The following is a 24,802-nucleotide window of genomic DNA, read 5'->3' as shown; positions in this document are numbered from 1 at the left end:
GAAGCGGTGATTCAGGGAGGGGAAGTCAAGTCTGCTGCTAAGAATAGTTGGCACATAGGCCACCTGGGGGTCCAAGATGTTACAATTATTTCAACTCCAGGTTCGGACATGTGAGGATATTTGGCCTATGATAAGATTTATAGGAAGACAATTGATTTTGTTTAAATAACTATTTGACTTTAGCCTGCAGTCATGAATTTGTGTTTATAGAGACCTCCAAAAGCTGGGGAAGTCTCATGGCCATGTGTAAAGGCCAGTGTGTGCCAATGATGTGGTTGTCAAATTTTTTTTTAATGAAATTAAAAAATACCAGTGTATCATAACAGGACTTAGACTCATTTTAAGAAGAACTTTTGTTTTCGCAGCTGGAAGACTCAGATTCCTGTCCATGCTTTAGCACTACAGGCAGATTTTGGAATCTATGTCAGTGAATTTCTGACCCTGGTTGCAGTTTTTCAGTGGAGATAGTGTTGGGGTAGAAAAAAGCATGCATTTTGGGGTGCCTGGGTTGCTCAGTTGGCTAAGCATCTGACCAGCTCAGGTCACAGTCTCACGGTTTGTGAATTTGAGCTCTGCGTTGGGCTCTTTGCTGTCAGCGCAGAGCCTGCTTCAGATTCTCTGTCTCCCCCTCTCTCTGCCCCTCCCCTGCTCTGTCTTTCAAAAATAATGAACATTAGAAAAACAAAAAGAAAAAAAACGCATGCGTTTTGCAGTCAGAGAGACATAGGTTAAAATATGCATCTTATAACGCTGTGACCAAATTCATTCCCCACACCCTTAACCAACCTCTGGCAACCACTGGTCTTTTTACTGTCTCTGTAATTTTGCCTTCTCCAGAATGTCATATAGTTGGTATCACTCAGGATTTAGCCTTTTCAGATTGGTTTCTTTTACTTAATAAAATGCACTTAATGTCCTTCCATGTCTCATTTATCTGGTCACTTACTGAAGAACATCTTGGTTGCTTCCAAGCTTTGGCAATTATGAATAATGCTGCTATAAACTGATACGTGTGCAGGTTTCTGTATGGACATAGGTAATCTAAGTGGCTGTATCATTTTGCATTCCCACCAGCAATGGGTGAGAGTTCCTGTTGCTCCACTTCCTTGCCAGCATTTGCTGATGTCAATGCTCTGGATTTTGGTGATTCTAATGGGTGTAGGGTGGTATCTCATTGTTTAAATTTGCATTTCCCTAATGACACGTTATGTGGAGCATCTTTTCCTATGCTTAATTGCCATCTGTGTATCTTCTTTGGTGAGGTGTCTATTATAGTCTTTGGACTATTTTGTAGTTGTTTTCTTTTTGTTGAGTTTTAAGAGTTCTTTGTATATTTTGGGTAACAGTCTTTTATCAGTTGTGTGTGTTTAGCAAATGTTTTCTCCCAGTCTGTGGCTTGTTTTCTCATTTTCTTCACATTGTCTTTTGCAGAACAGAAGTTTTGAATTTTAATGAAGTCTTGTTTATCAGTTATTTCTCTTTAAAATTTTTATTTATTTATTTTGAGAGAGAACACACGCACACATGAGGGAGGGGCAGAGAAGGAGGGAGAGAGAGAATCCCAAGCAGGCTCCACACTGTGACATTGCGGAACCCCGTGTGGGGCTTGAACTCATGAACCATGCGATCATGACCTGAGTCAAAATGAAGAGTTGTTTGCTTAACCAACTGAGCCACCCAGGCGCCCTCAATTATTTCTTTCATGGATTGTGTCTCTGGTGTTGAATCTAAAAAGGCATCATCGAGATCATCTAGGTTTTCTTCTATGTTATTTTTAGGAGTTTTATAGTTTGGCCTTTTACATTTAGGTTGGTGATCCCTTTGAGTTTGATTTTGTAAAGGATGTGAAGTCTGTGTCAACATTCATTTCTTTGTGGATGTCCAGTTTTTCCAGTACCATTGTTGAAGAAACTGTCTTTGTTCCATTGTATTGTTTTTGCTCCTTTGTCAAAGATCAGGTGGTGATATTTATATGGGTTTATTTCTTGGCTCTCTCTTCTGCTCCACTGATCTGCTTGTCTGTTCCTTGGACAATACCACACTGTCTTGATTACTGTAGCTTTATATAGTAAGTCATAAAGTTGAGTAGCATCAGTCCTCCAACTTTGTCCTTCTCCTTCAATACCTCGTTGGCTATTTTAGGACTTTTGCTTCTTCATACAAACTTTAGAATCAGTTTGTTGTTAACCACAAAGTAACTTGCTGGGATTTTGATTAGGGTTGCATTGACTCTGTAGATCGACGTAGGGAAAATTGACATTTTGACAATATTGAGTCTTCTTATCCATTAACACAGATATTCATTTATTTAGTTCTTTGATTTGCTCTTCAGAAGTTTGTAGTTTCCCTCCTATAGATATTTTACATGTTTTATTTTATTTTATTTTTTTGAGAGAGAGTGTGTATGCATATGAGAACATAAGCAGGGAAGGGGCAGAGGGAGAGGGAGAGAGAGAGAACCTTAAGCAGGTCCCATGCCCAGGATGGAGCCTGACTCTGGGCTTGATCCCACAACCATGAGATCATGACCTGAGCCAAAATCAAGAGTCGGACATTTAACCTGCTGAGCCAACCAGGTGCCCCTAGATCTCATACATATTTTGTTGGGTTCATACATAAGTATTCATTTTTGGGGTACTAATGTAAAGGATGATGTGTTTTTAATTTCAAATTCTACCTTTCCATTAAGGAATATAGGAAAGCAGTTGACTTTAGTATATTAACCTTCTATCCCACAACTTTGCTATACCTGGTTGTTAGTTCTGGGGTTGTTGTGGGGTTTTGTTTGTTTGTTTTGCCAATTCTTTTGGATTTTCTATAAAGACATTAATGTCATCTGCAAACAAAGAAATTCTGTATCTTCCTCCCCAATCTGTGTATTTGTTACTTCCTTTCCTTGCCTTATTGCATTAGCAAGGACTTCTAGTACAATGTTGAAAAGCAGCAGTGAAAAGGGACTTCCTTGCTTTGTACCTGATCTTAGTGGGGAAGCTTTGAGTTTTTCCACCAAGCGTGATATTAGCTGTAGGTGTTTGTTGTAGCTAGTCTTTACCAAGTTGGGAAAGTTCCCCTCTTCCCTGGAGTTTTTAACTCTTAGACTCTTCCACTGTGAGACTCCAGCAATTTGTCACAGTTTAGGTTTTCCTACCCCTTCTTACCCTGAGTTCATGGCTTTTCTGTATTGTTCAAATAGTTAAAATATCTATTTTTTGATTTTAGAAATTAAAAGTCACAGTTTCCAGAAAGCCTCATCCTTTCCTTTCTCCAGTGCTGTGCCTGGCCCTAAAGCCCACACCAACATCTGAGTCCAGTGGGCAAGCCATGACATACTAAACTTGAGCAGTCATCAAGAGCAGAGAAGGCTGGAAAGATACTTTAAAGACTCCCCGAAATGCAAGGCCAAGAAATATGCCATAATGTTGGCTTTCTGGGAAAGAGACCCTGAACTTCTGATGCAGTTATACTGATTTGGAGTAAGGCAATACTGCACATGAATAGAAGAACATGTTAGTAGCACAATGAAAATGAAACTGCAAAATCCAAACTGGAAGAAACTCTGTAGGACACGTGTTTAGTTTCTTCAGCAAAAGAATTGCAAAGATAAAAGAGAGATGGGGGGGCGGGGGCGGTCTATAGACCAGAAGACAGTGGAGAGACATAATGAGCAGTTGCAGGATATGGCCGTATTTGGATCCTGATTCAAAACAAACTGTAAAATTTTTTTCTAAGAATGTCCTTTTAGAGGCTCCTGGGTGGCTCAGTTGGTTAAATGTCCGACTTCAGCTCAGGTCATGATCTCACAGTTCGTGAATTTGAGCCCTGCTTTAGGCTCTGTGTTGACAGCTCAGAGCCTGGAGCCTGCTTCAGATTCTGTGTCTCCCTCTCTCTGCCCCTCCCCCACTCATGCTCTGTCTCTCAAAAATGAATAAATGTTAAAAAAATTAAGAAAAAAATGTCCTTTTAGAGATGGATTCTGAAATACTAACAAATGAAATATATAATATCCAGGTTTTAATTCAGGGTAATCCAGGAACAAAGATATAGATGAAACAAATGGAATTTTTGCTTAAAATTTGAATCTGTGTTAAAGTGGAAAATAGAAATATTTGTGGATTTTTTTTTCAGTAAAATTCATTTTAGGAGGCCAAGTATTTCTAAGTATGTGTTCAGTGATTTATTAATGCTGGGCTCTGGGAATAATGCTATGAATAAGATAGACAAGAGCCCACACTGTCAGGAATGTGACATTCTAGAACCAAGAGGGATTGAGCAGAGAACAATAAACAAGTGAAGTGGCTAAACGTGGAAATAGTAACTGGTGGGACATGCAATGATGAAAGTAAGTGTGGTGGGACAGTGACTGGCAGGAGGGCCATCTGCCAAGGTCTTGTTGAGGACGTGCCCAGTGGGGAAGATGCTCCCGGAATGACTCCTGAATGTCAGGAAGGAGCCAGTGGGGGGAAGGTCTGGGCAAGGTTCAGGCCGGGCACGAGCTCACGCAGAGGCTGAATTTGGCCTGCTTGAGGGACAGAAAGAAGACTGGCGTGGCTGGAGTGTCTCGAACAAGTTGGTGACAGGCTGGGAACCAGCTGTGGAACAGGAGCAGCATCAGGGGTTCCTGCAGGCACCCAAATGGGCTACTCTGGCTGTCGGGAGATAGCTGTCACTGCCTTGTTCTCAGTTTGGAGAGAACACCCTGGTTTACAGTTGTCTTTTTAGTCCTGCTTTTAGTATCCCTTGCCGGGATGATATCTTTTGGGGGACCGTTCCCAAGAGGTGGTGCTTTAGGTACCCCAATTTAATTGAAATTAGGTGGGAAAGCACTTGTTACAGACATTCAGATTTGTTGCTGTCTCTTTTTCAGTGCCATTTTTGTGATAAGGCCTTTATGAACCAAGCTTTTCTACAAAGTCACATTCAGCGCCGCCACCCTGAAGATTCTCACCTTGGTAAGTCACGAGCTCAGCTTCACAGAGCTGTTTTCCTTTTGGTGCCTTTCTCTATTTTCAGTGAGGCATGGTCCAGTGCATCTCTCAGTCCTTCTAAAAGTATCATAGTCTTTGTTCATTCATGAAATATTGAGCGCCTACTATGTGCCATGCACAGCACCAGGCCTGGGGCTATGGGCGCACACGAAACAGACCAAGTTCTGCCCTCTGGGGTCTTACATTCTGTTAGGAGGGGCAGAGGAAACACACTTAAATAAATGAGTGGTTCCTCTCAAACGGTGGCAAATGCAACACGGAAAATAAAACAAGAATGGGCTGGAGGTGGTCAGCAAAGTCTTCATGGAGGAGGCCTTATTTGATCAGAGACTGGATTGATGAGGAGGTCCCAGCCCGGGAAAAGCTGGGGAATGAATATCCCAGACATGGGGAGCTCTGAGTGTCGGAGATGTGAGGGGTGGGCAGCACAGCATGTTTGAGGAACAGACAGAAGATCAGTGGAATAGAGCGAGCAAGGCAGTAGTGTGTGGGGACATTGGAAGGGAGGGGGCCAGGTCACGTGGGGCATTGAAGGCCCGGGCCAGGAATGTGGGTAGCGGCTGGTGAAGAGCGTAGGGGCCGTGGTGGTGGAAGCAGGTGGAAGAGTGGGGAGGCTACTGGGGTAATGCAGGTGGGTGATGTGGCAGCAGGACCAGGACGGGACCAGGGAAGACCAGAGAAGTGAAGATGGAGAGGACGTGTGTTCTGCACAGAGCCCACAGACGTGTGACTTAGCATGAGAACAAGAGATAAGAGAAAGACAGTCTTGGATTTTGTCCTGTACATTTGGGTGAGTGGCAGTGACGTCTACTGAGGTGGGGATCTAGGGGTGGGAGGTGGGCTGAGGAAGGATGGAGAATGAGAGTGTGTGTTGGTCAGGGTAAACCTGAGGCACACATACAAACGCCATGCGAGTGGAGATGCAGGGGCTCTGGAGGTCAAGGTGAGGCCCAGGGTGGAGATACAAATCCAGGAGTCGTTAGCAGAGCTGGGCTGGATGAGCTCACCTAGACAGAGAAGAGAAGGTGGTTAGGGGCCAGCCTCAAGGCTCTCCCAACATCAGGAGCTCAGGAGGAGCAGCCTGGTGGGTGAGAAATAGTTATGGAAGCAGGAGGGAGACCTGGGGAGTGTGTTGTCATGGAAACCAAGGGAAACAAGTGTTTCAGGAAGGAGGCAGTGACCAATTTATTGAATGTACCTGAGGTGTAGAGTAAGATGAAGACTGAGAATTGGTTATTGCTGTCACGATGGCTGTTGTTGACCTTGACATAGCAGCTTCAGTGGATTGGTGTGGACAAAAGCCCAAGGGGAGTGAGCTGAGCTGACAATCAGGTGAGCAAGTGGTCATGTTGTAGACATTTACTTCAGTAACATTTGCTGGGAGGACAGCAGAGACATGAAGCATTGTCTGGAAGAAAATGTGGAACAAAGGGAAAATTTTTGTTTCATTTGATGCAGGAGATACAAAGATGTGTTTGGGTGCTGATATGAATTAACCATGTTTAGAGGAGGAACATAAGCAAGAGAAGGCAGGAGTTCGGTGGCTTATCAACTAGATTTCCTGTTACTTAAATATTCTTAAAAAGTACCAGGTCTATTTCTTCTTGCAGATCAAAGCATTCTGCAGATTGCCTACAGACCAGTAACCCACAGGAATTCTCATTATGATATTAATGTTTTCATATCTAGATGTACGTACTCCTAACTTGTCACTAAGTACTTGCTTTCTGAAACCTCCCTTTTTTGCCAGTCTGTTTCCATTCCTGCCTATTTCGGACAAACAGATTGATTTAGGAAAAATAGCTAAGCTTTGTATAAACAATACGAATGGCATAAAATGCCACATGGAAGTCATGGACCGTTGATACTACTTAGCAATATAGTGGAGAGATTGGGAAGGTTAAATAGTTTAATTAATCTACCATTCTTCCGTGTGAAACTGACCTTCTTTCTCTTCTGTTTCAGTATCTTATTCTATCTCATACTCGTTTCAGAGAGTATTTCGGACTCTGAAATGAGTATTATTTCTTCAGGTCATCTTTGAGATTCTGACTTTCCACTTTGGCTTTCATACCTTGCATGTCTACACTCACAGACACATGTACATCCATTCAGTCATGTGCACATCTTCATGTAAGTACATGTACATAAGTATCTTCCCTTCACTTGTTGCTACCTTTTACAACCTTCTGGTACCTCTTTTTGGCCCTGTGAACAGTTTATGGCCCCAGTTTGCATCTTGAATGCCAGCCTCTGATTGTCTTAGCACTGATGGGGTTCTCAGAAGAATGTGGTGGGAGCCAGAAAGATAGTGACCTGCCGTGGAAGCTTCCCTTCTCTCACCGAGACAGGCATCTCAAAGAAGAGCCCGGGATTATTCCTTGTCACCATTATTATTCCCTGAATGGGCTCTCACACTGTCTCTGGAGGGTAATCCAATACAGTGGCCAAAATGATCTGCTGAAAGTAATTCAGTGCCCAGTAACACGATGGGCTGCGAGTAAACACTCATGAGCAAAAATTGGCTCATGTGGCACAAAAAAGTAATAATATCCCAAGTTGGAGCAGTTTCCTTTGTCTTTGTCATACCAATAAGACCCTGTAAGTTTTCAGATAGGTTTCAGTAGAGGTGGTATTTTAATAAAATATTTCTGTTGCAACAGAGTATAAGAAAAAGGCACAGACTGATAAGCTCCAGAGTGAGATTGACATGCTGAAGGAGCAGCTGCAGCTCACCAAGTCTCAGCTGGAGGCTGCACAGCACGCCCACGCTGTCAGGTTCTCTAAGGTACGGTACTAAGTTCGGAAACGGTGGGATGGTGAGAAGGATCGGGATTAATTCCTTTTAAATGTTTGGTGGAATTCACCAGTGAAGCCATCTGGTCCTGGGCTTTTCTTTGTTGGGAGGTATTTGATTACTGATTCAATCCCCTTATTCATTAGTCTGTTCAGATTTTGTTTTTCCATGATTCAGTGTTGGTAGGTTGCATGTTTCTAGCAATTTATCCATTTCTTTGAGATGGTCCAATTTGTTGGCATATAATCATATGCATAGTGGGCTATTATAATCTTTTGTAATTCTGTAGTGTCCGTTGTAATGTCTCCTCTTTCATTTAATAATTTATTTGAGTCCTTTTTCTTTTCTTGGTTAGTCTAGCTAAGAGTTTGTTAATTTTGTTTATCTTTTCAAAAGCTCCAACTCTTAGTATTGTTCATCTTTTCCATTGTTTTTCTGTTCTCTATTTTATTATTTCTGCTCTAATCTTTATATTTCCTTCCTCCTGCTAACTTTGAGCTTAGTTGTTTTTTTTTCTAGATCTTGAGGCATAAAGTTAGATTGTTTACTTGAGATATTTCTTTTTTTCTTAATGTAGACATTTTTAGCTGTGAACTTTCCTCTTAAAACTGCTTTTGCCATATCCCATATGTTTTTGTATGTTGTGTTTCCGTTTTTGTTTATCTCAAGATCTTATTTACTTCCCTTTTGATTCCTTCTTTGATGCATTGGTTGTTCAGGAGTGTATTGTTTATTTTCCACATATTTGTAAATTTTCATTTTCCTCCTGTTGCTGATTTCTTCTTCTTTTTCTTAATGTTTAGTTCTGGGAGAAAGAGAGAAAGCACAAGTGGGGGAGGGGCAGAGAGAGAGAGAGAAAGAGACAGAATTCAAAGCAAGCTCCAGGTTCCAAGCTGTTCAGCACCGAGCCCAATGTGGGTCTCAAACTCATGAACCAAGAGATCATGACTTGAGCTGGTCTGTCACTTAACCAAATGAGCCTCCCAGGCTCCCCCTTCCTGTTACTGATTTCTAGTTGCATACAATTGTGGTCAGGAAAGATACTTGATATAAATTCAGTCCTCTTGAATTTGTTAAGACTTGTCATCTAATGTATGATCTATCCTGGAGAAACTTCCACATGAGCTAAGCAGACTGTGTGTTCTGCTGGATACTATCTGTTGGATATTATATGTCTATTGGGTCCATTTGGTATGAAGTGTTCAAATCCTGGGTTTCCTTATTGACTTTGTGTCCAGGCGATCTATCCATTGTTGAGAGTGGGTATTAAAGTCCCCTATGATTACTGTGTTGCTGTTTATTTCTCCTTTTTGTTCTGTTAGTATATGCTTTATAAATTTAGATGCTGCAATGTTGGATACATAAATATTTATAATTCTTATACCTTCTTGATAAATTGATCTCTGTTATTGTTAAGTAACCTTTGTCTCCTGACATCTTTCTTTTTTTAACGTAGGCATTTACAGCTATAAATTTCCCTCTTAGCACTGCTTTGGTTTCTCCTTTTTTTTTTTTTTTTGATATGTTGTGTTTTAATTTTCATCCATCTCAAAGTATTTTCTAATTTCCCTAGTGAGTTTTTCTTTGTCTCATTGGTTGCTTAAGAGTACAGTGTTTAATTTTTTAAGTATTTGTGAATTTTCCAGATTTTCTTCTGTTATTGATTTCTGGCTTCATTCCACTGTGGTTGGGAAATACACTTAGCACACTTTCAATCTTTTAAAATTTATTGAGAGGGGAGCCTGGGTGACTCAGTCGGTTGAGCATTCTATTCTTGATTTCAGCCCAGGTCATGATTTCATGGTTCATGAGATTTGAGCCCTGCATCGGGCTCTGCGCTGACAGTGGGGGAGCCTGCTTGGAATTCTCTCTCCCTCTCTCTCTGCCTCTCCCCCTTCCCTCAAAATTAATAAATAAACTTAAAAATAAATAATTAAAATTTTTGAGACTCTTTTGTGACTTAACATTTGCTCTCTCCTGGTGAATCTTCCATGAGCGTTTAACAAGAATGTATGTTCTGCTGCTCTTGGGTGTTCTGTATATGTCAGACTAAGTTTGTTTATTGTGTTAAGTCTGCAGTTAGGTAAAACAAAAAACAAAAAACAAAAAAAACCCCAAAACTGAAGGTCATTGAGAAATCAAAGGCTGATTGACTAGACATAAAGTTAGCTTGTATAAATAGGAATTTGTGTTTTGGGAGTGAGATGGGGCTACTCTATCCAAATTGATACAGTATTGAGAATGGTTCTTCTGCTCAATAGACATTTTCTTTTTTTTTTAATTTTTTTTTCAACATTTATTTATTTTTGGGACAGAGAGAGACAGAGCATGAACGGGGGAGGGTCAGAGAGAGAGGGAGACACAGAATCGGAAACAGGCTCCAGGCTCTGAGCCATCAGCCCAGAGCCCGACGCGGGGCTCGAACTCACGGACCGCAAGATCGTGACCTGGCTGAAGTCGGACGCTTAACCGACTGCGCCACCCAGGCGCCCCAATAGACATTTTCTTTTAAAGGATGTTTACATTTTACATATTATTGCATATCTACTATACAAGTTCATAGATCACCGAACTCTTGAGACTTTGGACCTCTGTGTTTGTATTTTAAGAGGTGTAAGGATGAAAGGATGCCATGTGCTGTTTTTGGTTTGGAAAAATCGCTGTGGACGTTGCCATTATATGAAGTGCTATTGCAAACCTAACTGATACACTCAAAACTAGCTGGAACTATGTCCATTTATTTAAAATTTTGCACATGTCATTTATTTAAAATTTTGCTTCATATAGAACTTTTAAAACCATGCGTTCAAATAATTTCAGGAATATGAAATGCAGAAAACAAAAGAGGAAGAATTTCTGAAGTTATTTGATAGATGGAAAGAAGAAGAAAAGGAGAAACTAGTTGATGAAATGGAAAAAGTCAAGGAAATGTTTATGAAGGAGTTTAAAGAATTGACCTCCAAGAATTCAGCATTAGAATATGTAAGTATTAAACCAAGTACTCCTCATAGTATTGGTAGGATTGTTGCCTTGAGAGGTAACATTAGAATGGCATTATGGCCAGTGGATCTAGAAATCACTTTATTGTGCCTTGGTCCAGACAGCCCCTTTCTTGAGAGTCCTGAGGGAGCTTGAGACATACAGAAGACAGAGCAAGTCAGAAAAGTCATTTCTTTGAAAGTGGGAGCTTTGGCTCCAAACGCATGTGCAGAACACTTGGTACATTTGAGGGGCTCCTGGCTGGCTCAGTCGGTGGAGCATGCAATGCTTAATCTCGAGGCTGTGAGTTCAAGCCCCATGTTGGGTATAGGGATTAACTAAAAAACTAAAGATTATGGGGCGCCCAGGTGGCTCAGTCGGTTGAGTGTCTGACTTCAGCTCAGGTCATGATCTCACAGTCCGTGAGTTCGAGCCCCACGTCGGGCTCTGTGCTGACAGCTCAGAGCCTGGAGCCTGTTTCAGATTCTGTGTCTCCATCTCTCTCTGAACCTCTGCCGTTCATGCTCTCTCTCTCTCTCTGTCTCAAAAATCAATAAAGGTTTAAAAAATTTAAAAAATAAAATAAAATAAAATAAAATTAAATTAAATTAAATTAAATTAAATTAAAAAATAAAGATTAAATAAATCTTAAAAAAAAAAGAACATTTGGTACATTTGGTACCCTTGGTCAGATCATAGAAGAGGGTCTCTGTTTCCTTAGCTAGTTAGGATAGTCAATAAGCCATAAGCCTCCTCCCTGAATTCTGAAGCTTTCTAAGTTCCAAAGGAACTTTCTGGAAAGGCTGACACAGATCACCAATGTGGAAGAAGAAAGCCAACCCACAAAGGACAGAAGTAGAATTTTTTTTGCCAGGTCCCTTCCTGGCCGGTGGGAAGGACAGCTGTTCTGAGCAAGCAGAATGTAACTAAATGAGTCTCCATCCCCTATAGGAGCAGTCTTGTTCCACACTGCCCTGGTCACATGCATAGACAGAGACATGGCTTGCTGAGCTGGGACCTTAACCTCTGTGACAGTGATCGCTGTCCTCCAGCGAAGAAATGATTTGAGCTGGATGGGCAGCCCAGTCCCGGGTCACCCTTGGGGAAAGGAAGCAAGATCCTTGAGCTCCCTCTAGAGGCCAACAAGTTTTACAAACTAAAATGGAAAGATATTTTTGGAATATGGCTCAAGGCCTTCTCCAAAGCGCCTTGAACTCTTGCATAGGGGTAGGGAAACCACAACTTGTGAACCGAATCTGACATACCACCCATCTTTGTATGGCCAGTGAGCCCAGAAAGGTTTTAATATTTCTAAATGGTTGAAAAAGGTCATAAGAAGAATATGTCACAACACATAAAAATTACATGAAGTTTACATTTCTGTGTCCATAAGTTTTATTGGCATACGACCACACGTGTTCCTTTACACTTTGTCTGTGGTGCTTTTGTGCTGGAGCCGTACAGGTGAGTGATTATCACCAAGGCCTTATGTGTCTCCCGAAGCCAGAATACCGTCTGGCTCTTTACAGAAAATTTGCCAGCCCCGTCATATCTTTATAAAGCAAACATGGCAAAATGTTAACAATTGGTCCAAATGGGTGTTCATTATATTATTCTTTCAACTTTTCTTTTTCCTTTTTTTTTTTAATTTTTATTTATTTTGAGAGAGTGCACAAGCACTAGCAGGGGAAGAACAGAGAGAGAAAGAGGGAGAGAGAGAGAATCTCAAGCAGACTCCATGCTGTCAGTGCAGAGCCCAATGCAGGGCTCAATCTCATGAGCTGTGAGATCATGACCTGAGCCGAAATCAAGAGTCAGTTGCTCAATCAGCTGAACCACCCAGGTGCCCCTCAACATTTCTAAGTTGTAATTTGCAAATAAAAAGTTGAAAGGGAATAAATTTGGATGGTTCACTGTGTCTTTTTTGTAGGGCTACAACTTCTTGTTGGTTCAGTCATTCCATATCACCTCTCCTTGGTTGTTGTTTCTAAGCATCAGAACACCTAGGCAGTAATTTCTCTATCCATGGTTTCTTTTTCGACCCCTGCACCAGGGACCTTTCCTGAACTCCTATCTGTGGTTCAAAGTGGGATGCCGTATAACCCACTGGTGGATTGCGATACTAACCAATTTAAGACTGGCTTCTCACATCTTCTTCATCAAGGCTGTACTCATTTTTCCCTTTGTGATAAGCTGCTAATTAGAGTTCTTTTGCCTAAGGTTCCATCCCGGATCCTGCCCCCAGCTCCCTGCTCCCGGGATAATTTTAATAGTGGATTGGGACTTTTCCCCACATAGGGCTTTTTTACCACTCCTACCTTTTTTGGGGGGTGGGGGGGTAAAAAGATGGCTTTATTGAGATATAGTTTCTATACCATAAAATTCACCCATTTAGAGTGCACAGTTTGGTAGTTTTTAGTATGTTCACAGGGTTGTGCATCCATCCTCACGTTTTGGAATATTTCATCACCACGAGAAACGTTGTGCCCGTTGGCACTCCCTCCCCCAAGCCACTGGCAACCACAGATCTGCTTTCTGTCTCTGTGGATCTGCCTATTCTGGACGTTACGTGTGAATTGAATCATACGATATGTGATCTTTTGTGAGCAGCTGCTTCCCAGTTAGTATAATGTTTCTGGGATTCATCCACGTCGTAAGGATGTATATACATCACTCTTTCATTCCTGTAGTTGCTGCATGATTTTCCATTGCATGAATATCATACTTCTTTTTCTTTTTTTTTTATGTAGAGTTTCAGATTGTTTTTTAATTTAACTTTATTTTTTATTTTTTTAAATTTGCATCCAAAATAGTATATAGTGAAGCAATGATTTCAGTAGATTCCTTAATACCCCTTACCCATTTAACCCATCCCCCCTCTTACAACCCCTCCAGCAACCCTCAGTTTGTTCTCCATATTTATGAGTCTCTTCTGTTTTGTCCCCCTCCCTGTTTTTATATTATTTTTGTTTCCCTTCCTTTATGTTCATCAGTTTTGTCTCTTAAAGTCCTCATATGAGTGAAGTCATATGATTTTTGTCTTTCTCTGACTGACTAATTTCACTTAGCATAATACCCTCCAGTTCCATCCACGTAGTTGCAGATGGCAAGATTTCATTCTTTTTGATTGCCGAGTAATACTCCATTGTGTGTGTGTGTGTGTATGTATATATATATATATATATATATATATATATATATATATATATATATATTATATATATTATATATATATTATATATATATATATATTATATATATATATATATATTATATATATATATATATATATATATTATATATATATATACACACCACATTTTCTTTATCCATTCATCCATTGATGGACATTTGGGCTCTTTCCATACTTTGACTATTGTTGATAGTGCTGCTGTAAACATTGGGGTGCATGTGTCCCTTCGAAACAGCACACCTGTATCCCATGGATAGATGCCTAGTAGTGCAATTGCTGGGTCATAAGGGAGTTCTATTTTTGGTTTTTTGAGGAACCTCCATACTGTTTTCCAGAGTGGCTGCACCAGCTTGCATTCCCACCAACAATGCAAAAGAGATCCTCTTTCTCCACATCCTCGCCAACAACCATGAATATCGTATTTCATTTGTCTGTTCATCAGTTGACAACATGTGGGTTGTTTACCCATTTTTAGCTATAGATGGTTTTTAAAATTATTATTATTTTTTAAGTTTATTTATGTATTTTGAGAGGGACAGAAACAGTGTGAGTGGGGGAGGGGCAGAGAGAGAGAATCCCAAGCGGGCTCCGTACTGCCAGCCCAGAGCCCGACACAGGGCTCAAACTCATGAACTGAGAGATCATGAACTGAGTGGAAACCAGGAGTTGGATGCTTAACTGACTGAGCCATCCAAGTGCCCCTAAAATTATTATTTATAATAGACTTCATTTTTTAGAATAGTTAAGCTTACAGAAAAATTGAGCATCCAGTACAGAAGATTTCATGTAACACCCCCCTCTCCTACCCTGTACAGTTTTCCATCTTACTGACAACTTAGTCTGGTACATTTGTTATGGTTGATGAGCCAATACTGATATATTAGTATTAATTAAACTCCATACTGTGGTTCCACTTCTTTAGCTTTTACCTAACGTCACTTTTCTGCTCCAGGGTCCTCTCCAGGATACCACATGATATTTAGTTGTCACACCTCCTTAGCTTGTCTGAGACATTTTCTCTGACTTGTTTTCAGTGACCTGGACAATTTTGAGGAGTACCTTACCTGTCAGTAGGACGCCCCTCTACTGGAATTCACCCAGGAGTCTTCTCTTGGTTAGACTGGGCTTACGGGTTTGGGGGATGAAACCCTCAGTGATAAAGTTACAGTTTTCATCACATCATCTCAAGGCTAATACTCTCTTCATGATTAATGGTTGTTGGTGTTGACCTTGATCACCCGGCTCAGGTTGTGTCGGTCAAGTTTCTCTGCTGAGAAGTCAGCCTCCACCAATTTCACACTGTACTCTTTGAAAAGAAGTGGCTGTGTTCAGCCCAGATTTAAGCAGGGGAGCGATGCTCCCCACCCTTTTGTTTCTTCGGTTAACGTATTACCTTCTGTGATTTTTCTGAGGGTTTTTTACCGCTGCTAACTTTAGGAATAACATAACAAGCAATAGGTAAAATTAAAACATGTTGTCCCTCATGGGTTCACGGATACAGTTGCAGGATGATGGTGGCCTCACCACTCAATTGTCATGAGAACCTGGGCACCTGGCTGGCTCAGTCAGTCAAGCATCTGACTCTTGGTTTCGGCTCAGGTTATGATCTCACAGTGCATGAGTTCGAGCCCCGCATCGAGCTCCATGCTGACAGGGCGGAGCCTGCTTGGGATTCTCTATCTCCCTCTCTCTCTCTGCCTCTCCCCTGCACATGCCCCCCCCCCCCCGCCTTCACCGCCTCTCTCAAAATAAATAAATAAGTAAATAAATAAACATTAAAAAATTGTATTTATATTAGGAATACAAATAAGTAAAAAAATAAAAAGAAATAATCATGAGAATCAGCTGCACGCAGTTCTTCTGTTCCTGGACACTGTTGTGCGCCCATCAGAAATTTTAAGACCCATTGTATAAGATTAGAGAGTTAGGTTGTCCTTTCTGTTGCAATCACCCCGTACATATGCTGTTGGAAAAACTGGAGAGCAGCAGAAAGAAAACCGGAAAACCAGTAGGTGGGAGAAGGAGAAAGCACAACAAGCATCTGGTAAGGATAGTCGGATTTAAACGTGGCTGCATGTTGGGGCGCCTGGGTGGCTCAGTCAGTTAAGCATCCGACTTCGGCTCAGATCATGATCTCACAGTCCTTGAGTTCGAGCCCCACGTCAGGCTCTGTGCTGACAATGTGGAGTCTGGAGCCTGCTTCAGATTCTGTGTCTCCCTCTCTCTGCCCCTCCTCTGCCCCTGCTCTCTCTCTCTCTCTCTCTCTCTGTCTGAAAAAAAATAATAAATAAACATTAAAAAAAATTAAAGGAAAATAAAAGTGGCTACATGTTCCCCAATTTTATTTGTGTTCAGTCTTTTGAAAGTATAAACATCTGCACCAGTGAGTTTGCATTTATCTTCTTTCATAGCAATTGTCAGAAATCCAGAAGTCCAACATGCAGATCAAGTCCAATATTGGCACGTTAAAAGACGCACGTGAGTTTAAAGAAGAACGTCCTCAGTATCCCCAGGATTTCCAGAATGTGATGCAACTTCTTGATAGTCAGGTATGTGCCAGTGGCCAGTAACTGCAGCCGGGGCCTGATTTTTCTTCCTGAAGCAGTTTACAGCAAGCATTTCCTACAAAAAAAGGGTTTGTCTCTTCCCGTGACCATGAAGCTAGTTCTTTTCTTCTTGTCTCCTAATACACATATAATTAATCATAGCCGTTCATTAGATGCTTGTTGATTGACTAACAGATGCAGATATAGACTGGTTGGCAAAACTGTTTCATTTTTGACTAACACAGTATCAACTTGAATTGTGTGGGATTACCTTAGAGTTTATTTTTCGTATTTCAGAGGTAGGTCCCTGCTGTCAAAAGGCCTAGAAAGGCATAATGAAGCACTAACTTTACTTTTAGAGCTGAAATATCTGGCTGCATTGCTGTACTGATGGTCTTCTTCATTTATGAAACCTAATTACAGTCATGTGGAAAGTGGCGTCCATAATCAGCACAGTTGTCATTCTGGCAATTTCCGCCCTCCTGGTTTAGGGGAACATTGCTTTTTACCAGGAAACAAATGGAGATTAAAGTTTATGAAGTTAGGATTTTGTTGAAAAAAATATTTGCAAATGACATATTGGATAAAGGATTAGTATCCAAAAACTATAAAGAATTTACCAAACTCAACACCCGACAAACAAATAATCCAGTGAAGAAATGGGCAAAACACGTGAATAGACACTTCTCCAAAGAAGACATCCAGATGGCCAACAGACACATGAAAAGATGCTAAACATCACTTATCATCAGGGAAATACAAATCAAAACCACATTGAGATACCACCTCATACCAGTCAGAGTGGCTAAAATTAACAATTCAGGAAACAACAGATGCTGGTGAGGATGTGGAGAAACGGAACTCTCTTGCATTGTTGGTGGGAACGCAAACTGGTGCAGCTGCTCTGGAAAACAGTGTGGAGGTTCCTCAAAAAATTAAAAATAGAACTGCCCTACGACCCAGCAATAGCACTACTAGGAATTTATCCAAAGGATACAGGAGTGCTGATGCATAAGGGCTTGTGTACCCCAATGTTTATAGCAGCGCTTTCAACAATAGCCAAATTATGGAAAGAGCCCAAATGTCCATCAACTGATGAATGGATAGAGATGTGGTTTATATATACAATGGAATACTACTTGGCAATAATAAAGAATGAAATCTGGCCATTGGCAGCAACATGGATAGAAGTGGAGGGCATTATGCTAAGTGAAATAAGTCAGTCAGAGAAAGACAGATATATGTTTTCACTCATGTGTGGAACTTGAGAAACTTAACAGAAGACCATAGGGGAAGGGAAGGGGAAAAAAATAGTTACAAACAGAGAGGGAGGCAAACCATAAGAGACTATTAAATATAGAGAACAAACTGAGGGTTGATGGGGGAGAGGAGAAAATGGGTGATGGGCATTGAGGAGAGCACTGGTTGGGATGAGCACTGGGTGTTGTATGTAAGCGATGAACCACGAGAATCTACCTCCCCAACCAGGAGTACACCATACACACCGTGTGTTAGCCAACTTGACAATAAATTATATTAAAAAATATATACATATCATTTTAAAAAGTAAGTGTATTTTTGGAATACAGACCACTGCCACTGTTTCTTATGTTGCTGCTCACGTCTTGCCTCTCTCCCCGGCCATTGGCCTTCCACTGTGCAGCCAGGCTGGCCATGTCACTGTCCTGTCTTATCCTCCCACGGCTCCCCATTCTTCACAGAGCCAAGTCTGGAATCCTTAACCAGCAGCCAGAGTCCCTGAGGATCTGGACCCTGTGGTATCCCACACTGTTCTCGGCTTTACCTCAACGCTCCCAGCTGCACCAAACGGCTCATGGGTCCCAGGAGACAGCATTCTGTGGTTCTGCTTTTGCCCTTGTGGCTTTCTTTGTCACACACCTCTCAGTTTTCAGGACCTGCGGCTTAATTCTTCAGATGGGCAGCACCTCTTCTAGAGAGTTGTCCTGGACCTTTGGGCTATTGCATCTGGGTAGTTCCCTCAAGCAAAGGTCCTGAGAAGGTCGCTCACATGCACATTATGGGGGGGCTGTCTATTGTTAGGTCCACTTTCCTCCTATTCAAGGCAGAGTGTGTCCCTCAGTCCTCGCCCAGCTGGCCACGACAGCCCAGCGAGGCCCCTGGCATGTGGTAGGGGACCGCGAATTGTGTCTTGTATTGAACTGTTGACAGTTGCTCCCTGTGAGGTGGGCTCAGGAATTGAAGGAGCAATTATGAATCCCAAAGTCCCACCTAAAATTCTTTTGTTTCCTTCCTGTGAGCTGTGTTGTCAGGTCAGAACCCAAGGCCTCAGAAGCCTTCGTGTTCTTGGGGCACCTGGGAGACTCAGTCGGTTGAGTACCTGACTTCGGCTCAGGTCATGATCTCACAGTTCGTGGGTTCAAGCCCTGCATTGGGCTTTGTGCTGATAGCACAGAGCCAACTTCGGATTCTCTGTCTCCCTCCCACTTTCTCTGCCCCTCCCCATCTTGCACTCTCTCTCTCTTAAAGATAAATAAATAAACATTAAAAAAAAAAAAAAAAAAGAAACCCTGGTGTTTCCTTTTAGCTCCTTCGACTGCCAAACTAGCACCTATTTTTGAAAACAAAATTTTATTGGAACACAGCTATGCCCACCCATTTATGTATTATCTAGTGGATATTCTCCTACTGCTGGTAGTGGTGACTGAGTCCTTTGGCCCCAGAGCCTAAAATATTTACTATTAGTCCCTTAAGAGAAAATGTTTGCTGACCCCTGCCTTAGAGTTTAAGATGATAACCACGTGCAAATGTATTTAGACACTTTTGAGCGTCTATAATCTAAAAAATGCTTGCTAAAATTTTACCAAGTAGGTAGTTGGGTTCCAGAGGTACTCACTACAAAGGAAGCTTCCATTTTGAGTCAATTTTATTGCACATAAATTATTGTTGTTTTACTGTGTCATAGGAAAGCAAGTGGACCGCCCGAGTTCAAGCTCTTCACCAAGAACACAAGAAAGAGAAGGGTCGGGTAAGACTAAGAAGCCAGGGTCTGTCGGTGGGTCATTTTTTTAAAGAATATATGTTTTTTCTCTACGGCAAAGGTAGTGTTTGTCTACTTAACAAATTTTATGGAGAAATGTGTGACAGAAATGAAAATTACTTATAATTTCTACACCAACGATAACCACTGCTAACTACTTTGTTGTAACTTCTTTTGGTCTGTTTTCTGTGCCATAAATGTAGCATTTCTGTACGTTCTGAAACCCATACTTAGGGTCTTACAAATTTTGAATCATGTTTTATCACTGTGTACGCTTCTCACTTAATAGATTGTAAACTTTCTTCTGGCTTTTTGGGGATTTGTTGTTTTTTTAACATTCTTGTGTGTGTGTTTTTTTTAATTGTTTATTTGCTTTTGAGAGAGAAAGAGAGACAGAGAACGAGCAGAGGAGGGGCAGAGAGAGAGGGAGACACAGAGTCTGAAACAGGCTCCAGGCTCTGCACTGTCAGCACAGAGCCTGATGTGGGGCTCAAACCCATGAACCATAAAATCATGACCTGAGCCAAAGTCTCAACCAACTGAGCCACCCAGCCTCCCCAGTATTCTTGTGTTTTTAAAAATATTCTTCAAAATCATAATTTTTTTAATGGCTATAGAATGATCTTGTAGATGTATCGTAAGTTATTATTAATCATTCCTTTATTGCTGAACCCATCGTTTCTGATTTTTTCACATTGCACGTCAGTAGTCTAAATAATCTTTAATTTTATTAAAGATAATTTAATGTGGGGCGCCTGGGTGGCTCAGTCGGTTGAGTGTCCGACTTCAGCTCAGGTCATGATCTCACGGTCCGTGAGTTCAAGCCCCGCGTTGGGCTCTGTGCTGACAGCTCAGAGCCTGGAGCCCGTTTCGGATTCTGTGTCTCCCTCTCTCTCTGCCCCTCCCCTGTTCATGCTCTGTCTCTCTCCGTCTCAAAAATAAATAAACATTAAAAAAATTAAAAAAAAATAAAGATAATTTAATGTGAGCAATTCTTCCATTTTAGTGAAAACAGTTTGATTATAATACTGCCTTTCAACTGAGTACATCCCAAATTTAAGCATTATTGCACTGGTGCAGAAAATCTAAAGTACTTTTATTTGAGACAGGAAAACTTGGATGTATCTTTTCACTTCATATGTACGTTGTAGCCCTATGTCTGCTGTGTCTTAGTCGGCTCGGCTGCTATAACAAAATACGGTAGACTGGGTGGCTTACAAACAACAGATATTTATTTCTCATAGTTCTGGGGCTCTAGGGATTGAGCAGAGAGTTTGTTAAAGTGAGGTCGTGGCTGTGTGTAGGTGTAAAGCCCATGTTGATTTCTCCAGCCTAAACTACCCTCTGAGCTCCGGATGAGATAGCCAGCTTTGTACTTGGTATCTCCTCGGGCTTCCCAGGTGTCGTATGTCTCAGATGAGGTGCTCGGGCTCGTCCCCAGATGTGGTTTTCTGTTGTTTGGTGGCATCCTGGTCTGAGCAGTCAGGAGCACGCCTTGAGCCCGTGTCTCCCTCAGCACCCAGCGCGGGGGTATCAGCAGGGCCTGCCGCATGTCTCATATCCACGTTCTTCTGTCCATTTCCATTGCTCCTACCCTCCACCGAGCCCCCGCCATTTCGAATAGGACCCTGTAACTGGTCTCCCAGTTCCAACCTTCCCTTTTCCCAGTGTGCTCTCCAAGGAGCAGACAAGACCATCTGGCTGCTGGCCACCACCTGCCACCTCATCCCGGATCCTTTCTCCGAACCTTTCTTGTGCTTTCTGTGCTTTCTGACCGCAATCGCCTTCGGGACACTTGTAGAACATGCCAGCCTTTTTCTCTTCACACAAGCTCTTTGCTTCCAGGACATCCTTCCATTTGCTCTTCACGTGGCTGTCCTTCCCCTCTGTATTAGTGTTCTGTGCCTCGTAGCAAATTACCAGCAATTCGTCTTCTCCGAGTGTCCGTGAGCACATGCCTGGTGGTGTCCCGTGCTCGGAGTCTCACAGCTGCATTCGGGACGTGGACTTGGCTGCTTTCTCATCTGGGGCTCAGGGTCATTCCAGGCCCGTTCAGGTTATTGGCAATATGAAGCTCCTTAGGGTTAACAGTAGGATCAGGACCCTTAGTTCCACAGCTCACTACCAAGCTGTTGACTTCTTCAAGGCCAGCAGGAGAGAGGCGCTTGCCTGACTAAGGCCCGTGCAGGGTAATCTCCCTTTGCATTAACTCAGAGTCAGCAGATTAGGGACTTAAAAAAAAAATTTGTTTTAATGTTGATTCTTGAGAGAGAGACAGAGAGAGCCTGAGCAGAGGAGGGGCAGAGAGAGAGGGAGACACAGAATCCAAAGCAAGCTCCAGGCTCTGAGCTGTGAGCATAGAGCCCAACGTGGGGCTCAAACTAATGAGCCATGCTCACGATCATGGCCTGACCCAAAGTCGGACGCTTAACCTGCTGAGCCACCCAGGCGCCCCAGACTGGGGGCTTTAAATGTATCTGCTAAGTCTCTTCACGTTTGCTGTCTTGTGTTGGTTAGAAGCACATCTCAGACTCCAACCAGCCCATATCTTCGAGTCTGCTCTTGCTGCTATAACAAAATACCATAGACTGGGTGGCTTTAAACAAGGGACGTTTATTTCTCATTGTTCTGGAGGCTGAGAAGTTGCACAGTCAGGGGGCCGGCTCAGTTCCTAGTAAGAGCCCTGTTGCAGATGCCTTGTCGCTGTGTTTTCACGGGGCAGGGAGAGAGCAAGAGAAAGCTCTCTGGTTTCTCTTAAGAGCACTAATCCCATCATGAGGACCCTACCCTAATTCATCCAAACCTAATCACCTCCCAAAGGCCCCACCTCCTAATACATCACGTGGGGGATTAGAGCTTCGACACAGGAATGGAGGGGCAGAGGGGTGCACAAACATTCAGTTCATAACTCCACCAAGAGAAAGGTTTTACGCAGGGCGTGTAGTCTGGGGGTACAAACCTGAGGACCATTTAGAATTCAGCCCCCTCTGGCCTTGGCTTACAAGTCATCTGACACCATCTAAGTAGGTAGCCTCCTCCCTTACGGTTCCCATCATGTCACAAGTGTAACTCTGATTGCTGTTTCACATAGTTAGATTATTTATTCACTTGTTTACTGTCTCTGATCGGATCACTAACCCTGCGAGGGAGGGACTCTGTCTATCTGGTTCTCTGTTGTATTCCCAGCGTTGACTAACCTAAAGTGTGATTGGCATTCATTAAATATTTGCCGAATGAATGTGGAAGGTTGCTAGTCGGCCAACAAGGAGATCATTCAACCTTGTTATGGAGGGAGGAATGCTGATTGGAGGGGTCAGAAGAGCAGGGTTGAAAGAGTCATCTGTTGGTATGAGCACAGGCCCCTGGTATGAACCCGGGCCCCCTTAAACTCAAGGCCATGCTGGTCTACCTTGTTGCCCTGCTCACCTGTCATGCTTCAGGCACTGAGCCAGCTTGAGAGAAGAGGCAGTGACAACTTAGAGCGGTTGCTTTTCTGGGAGAATGTCCTAGCTTCCCTTCAAGATGCTCTAAGGTAGTAGTAGTTCCTAGCCAGGACGCACTTCAGCATGACCAGAGGCTCTTTCCCAAAATACTCTTGCCCAGCTCCACTCAGTGAGATTCTGATTTAGTCTAGGATGGTTTCTGTTTTGGATCCATGGTTTGAACAACTGCTCTTATGATTTGAGGTTCAACTCTTGTCCTTCAGGACGTCTTACAGCGTTGGTATCTAGGGACAGAATTCAGGCCTCCTTACGAATGGGGATGATGTTTAGTCCTTGCTCCTTTAAAGCCTCCTGTACTCCAGACTGTTGCAGGAGTTCCGGTGGCCCTCCGGCCAGAATAGAGTGCAGGTTGCAGAGTTGTACTCTTGGCCACTGCGAGGCGTGATGGAAAGATGGACTGTTGGTGGTTTGGTGGAGGGAGGAGAGGCCTTCCCTGGTTCCGAGTCGGCTGAGCTGCCCCAAGTATTGGGAGTGTGGAGTGTCTGTGTTGCCGCTAGGCTACGCTGCTCCATTGTCTGTTGGTTTTGCTTGTTCAGAAGCTGCTTTTCTCCTTCCTTAACTTCTCTTAAACCCTAACAGAGGGGAGAATTCAATCAGGTTTAGTAATCTCTGCCTGAGACCTAACTATTAATTATTCCACATGATTGCTGCCTACTGTTCCTACAATGCACATATTGTATTTCTCTGTTTAAGGGAAGTTGTGATTGCCAACTTTTTATTGCTTTACCTAGGCCTCTTGGCAGCTCTTTGTTTTTTTTTTTTTTTAAATAACATTGGTAGGAGTTCAAAGGGAGTCACAGATAAACGATGGCATGCGCTTTTGACCTGACAGAAGACTGTAGAGCTTGGGAGGTTGTATGGTGGTCACATAACAAAAGGAAAGGAGGACAGAGTACTGTGTTCTGGTAGAGAAAAGAGCATAGTACTTGGAATGGTAGGAGGTCACAAGAAATGGGCTCAAGAGCTCCAACTTTCTGAAATAATCTGTGGCTGTCCCTTGCTTAGACTGTTCTCTCAGCAGACTCTTTTCTGGGCTTTTCTAGTCCATTCTCAATTCCGATATCAAAATGTTGCCAACCCTTAGCTTGTCCTGTGTCTCCATCTTCTGGGAGTCTGGACGGACTCTACATGTTGTTGATCAGAAACCCCTACCCAGACCCCTGGACATTTTCACTGGCTTTTCCTTCTATTTTCCAGCTCAGCATTTCCCAGACTGCTTTGGGGCACTCTCCTCATGGTCTGTAGAAAATGTGGGGAAGGTTGTTGGCAGTGTTCTCCTGGGGGAGGTTCTTGGCATCTGCTAGGACACGAAAGGTTCTTCTTCATCGTCACTCAGGAAACCTTTTCCACTTGGTTCAACCCAGTGCTTGTCTCACCTCCTCTGGGCACAGAGCACTTCAGTGGGAAGACCCTGCAATGTATTGAGAGAGAGCATTAACTTGTTGTTGTTGTTTTAAATGTAACTAGATTTTTTTAGAGCAGTTTTAAGTTCACAGCAACACTGAGCAGAAAGCACAGAACGTTCCCAAATACCCCTTCCCCCCTCTATACACACAGCCTCCCCCGTTATCAACATCCCGCACCATGGTGGTACCGGTGTTGGAATTGCTGGGCCTACATTAACACATCATCGTTACCCGAAGTCCATAGTTCACATTAGGGTTTACTCCTGGTATCGCACTTTCTATTTCTATAGATTTTGACAAGTGTCAAATGACATGTAGCCACTGTGATAGCATCATACAGAATGGTTTCACTGCCCTAAAAATTCTCTGTGCTC

At 42.5% G+C, this 24,802-nt stretch overlaps 1 protein-coding gene across 5 annotated transcripts in view; it reads left to right on the top strand.

Moving 5' to 3' along the window:
* Window positions 1-24,802, top strand: part of DZIP1 (DAZ interacting zinc finger protein 1) — a 55,488-nt gene that overhangs the window by 5,202 nt on the left and 25,484 nt on the right. For all 5 annotated transcript variants that reach the window (XM_023252682.2, XM_023252689.2, XM_023252677.2 and 2 more), the window contains 5 exons: window positions 4,865-4,949; window positions 7,649-7,773; window positions 10,603-10,764; window positions 16,366-16,503; window positions 19,445-19,507. In XM_023252682.2, the coding sequence (XP_023108450.2) occupies window positions 4,865-4,949; window positions 7,649-7,773; window positions 10,603-10,764; window positions 16,366-16,503; window positions 19,445-19,507 (573 nt within the window). The remainder of the gene's footprint in view (window positions 1-4,864; window positions 4,950-7,648; window positions 7,774-10,602; window positions 10,765-16,365; window positions 16,504-19,444; window positions 19,508-24,802) is intronic.

Source organism: Felis catus, chromosome A1 (genome assembly GCF_018350175.1).
Source record: "Felis catus isolate Fca126 chromosome A1, F.catus_Fca126_mat1.0, whole genome shotgun sequence".
Taxonomy (NCBI): Eukaryota; Metazoa; Chordata; class Mammalia; order Carnivora; family Felidae; genus Felis; species Felis catus.
The sequence above is the reverse complement of the archived record's forward strand: the minus strand, read 5'-3'. Positions and strand labels throughout refer to the sequence as shown.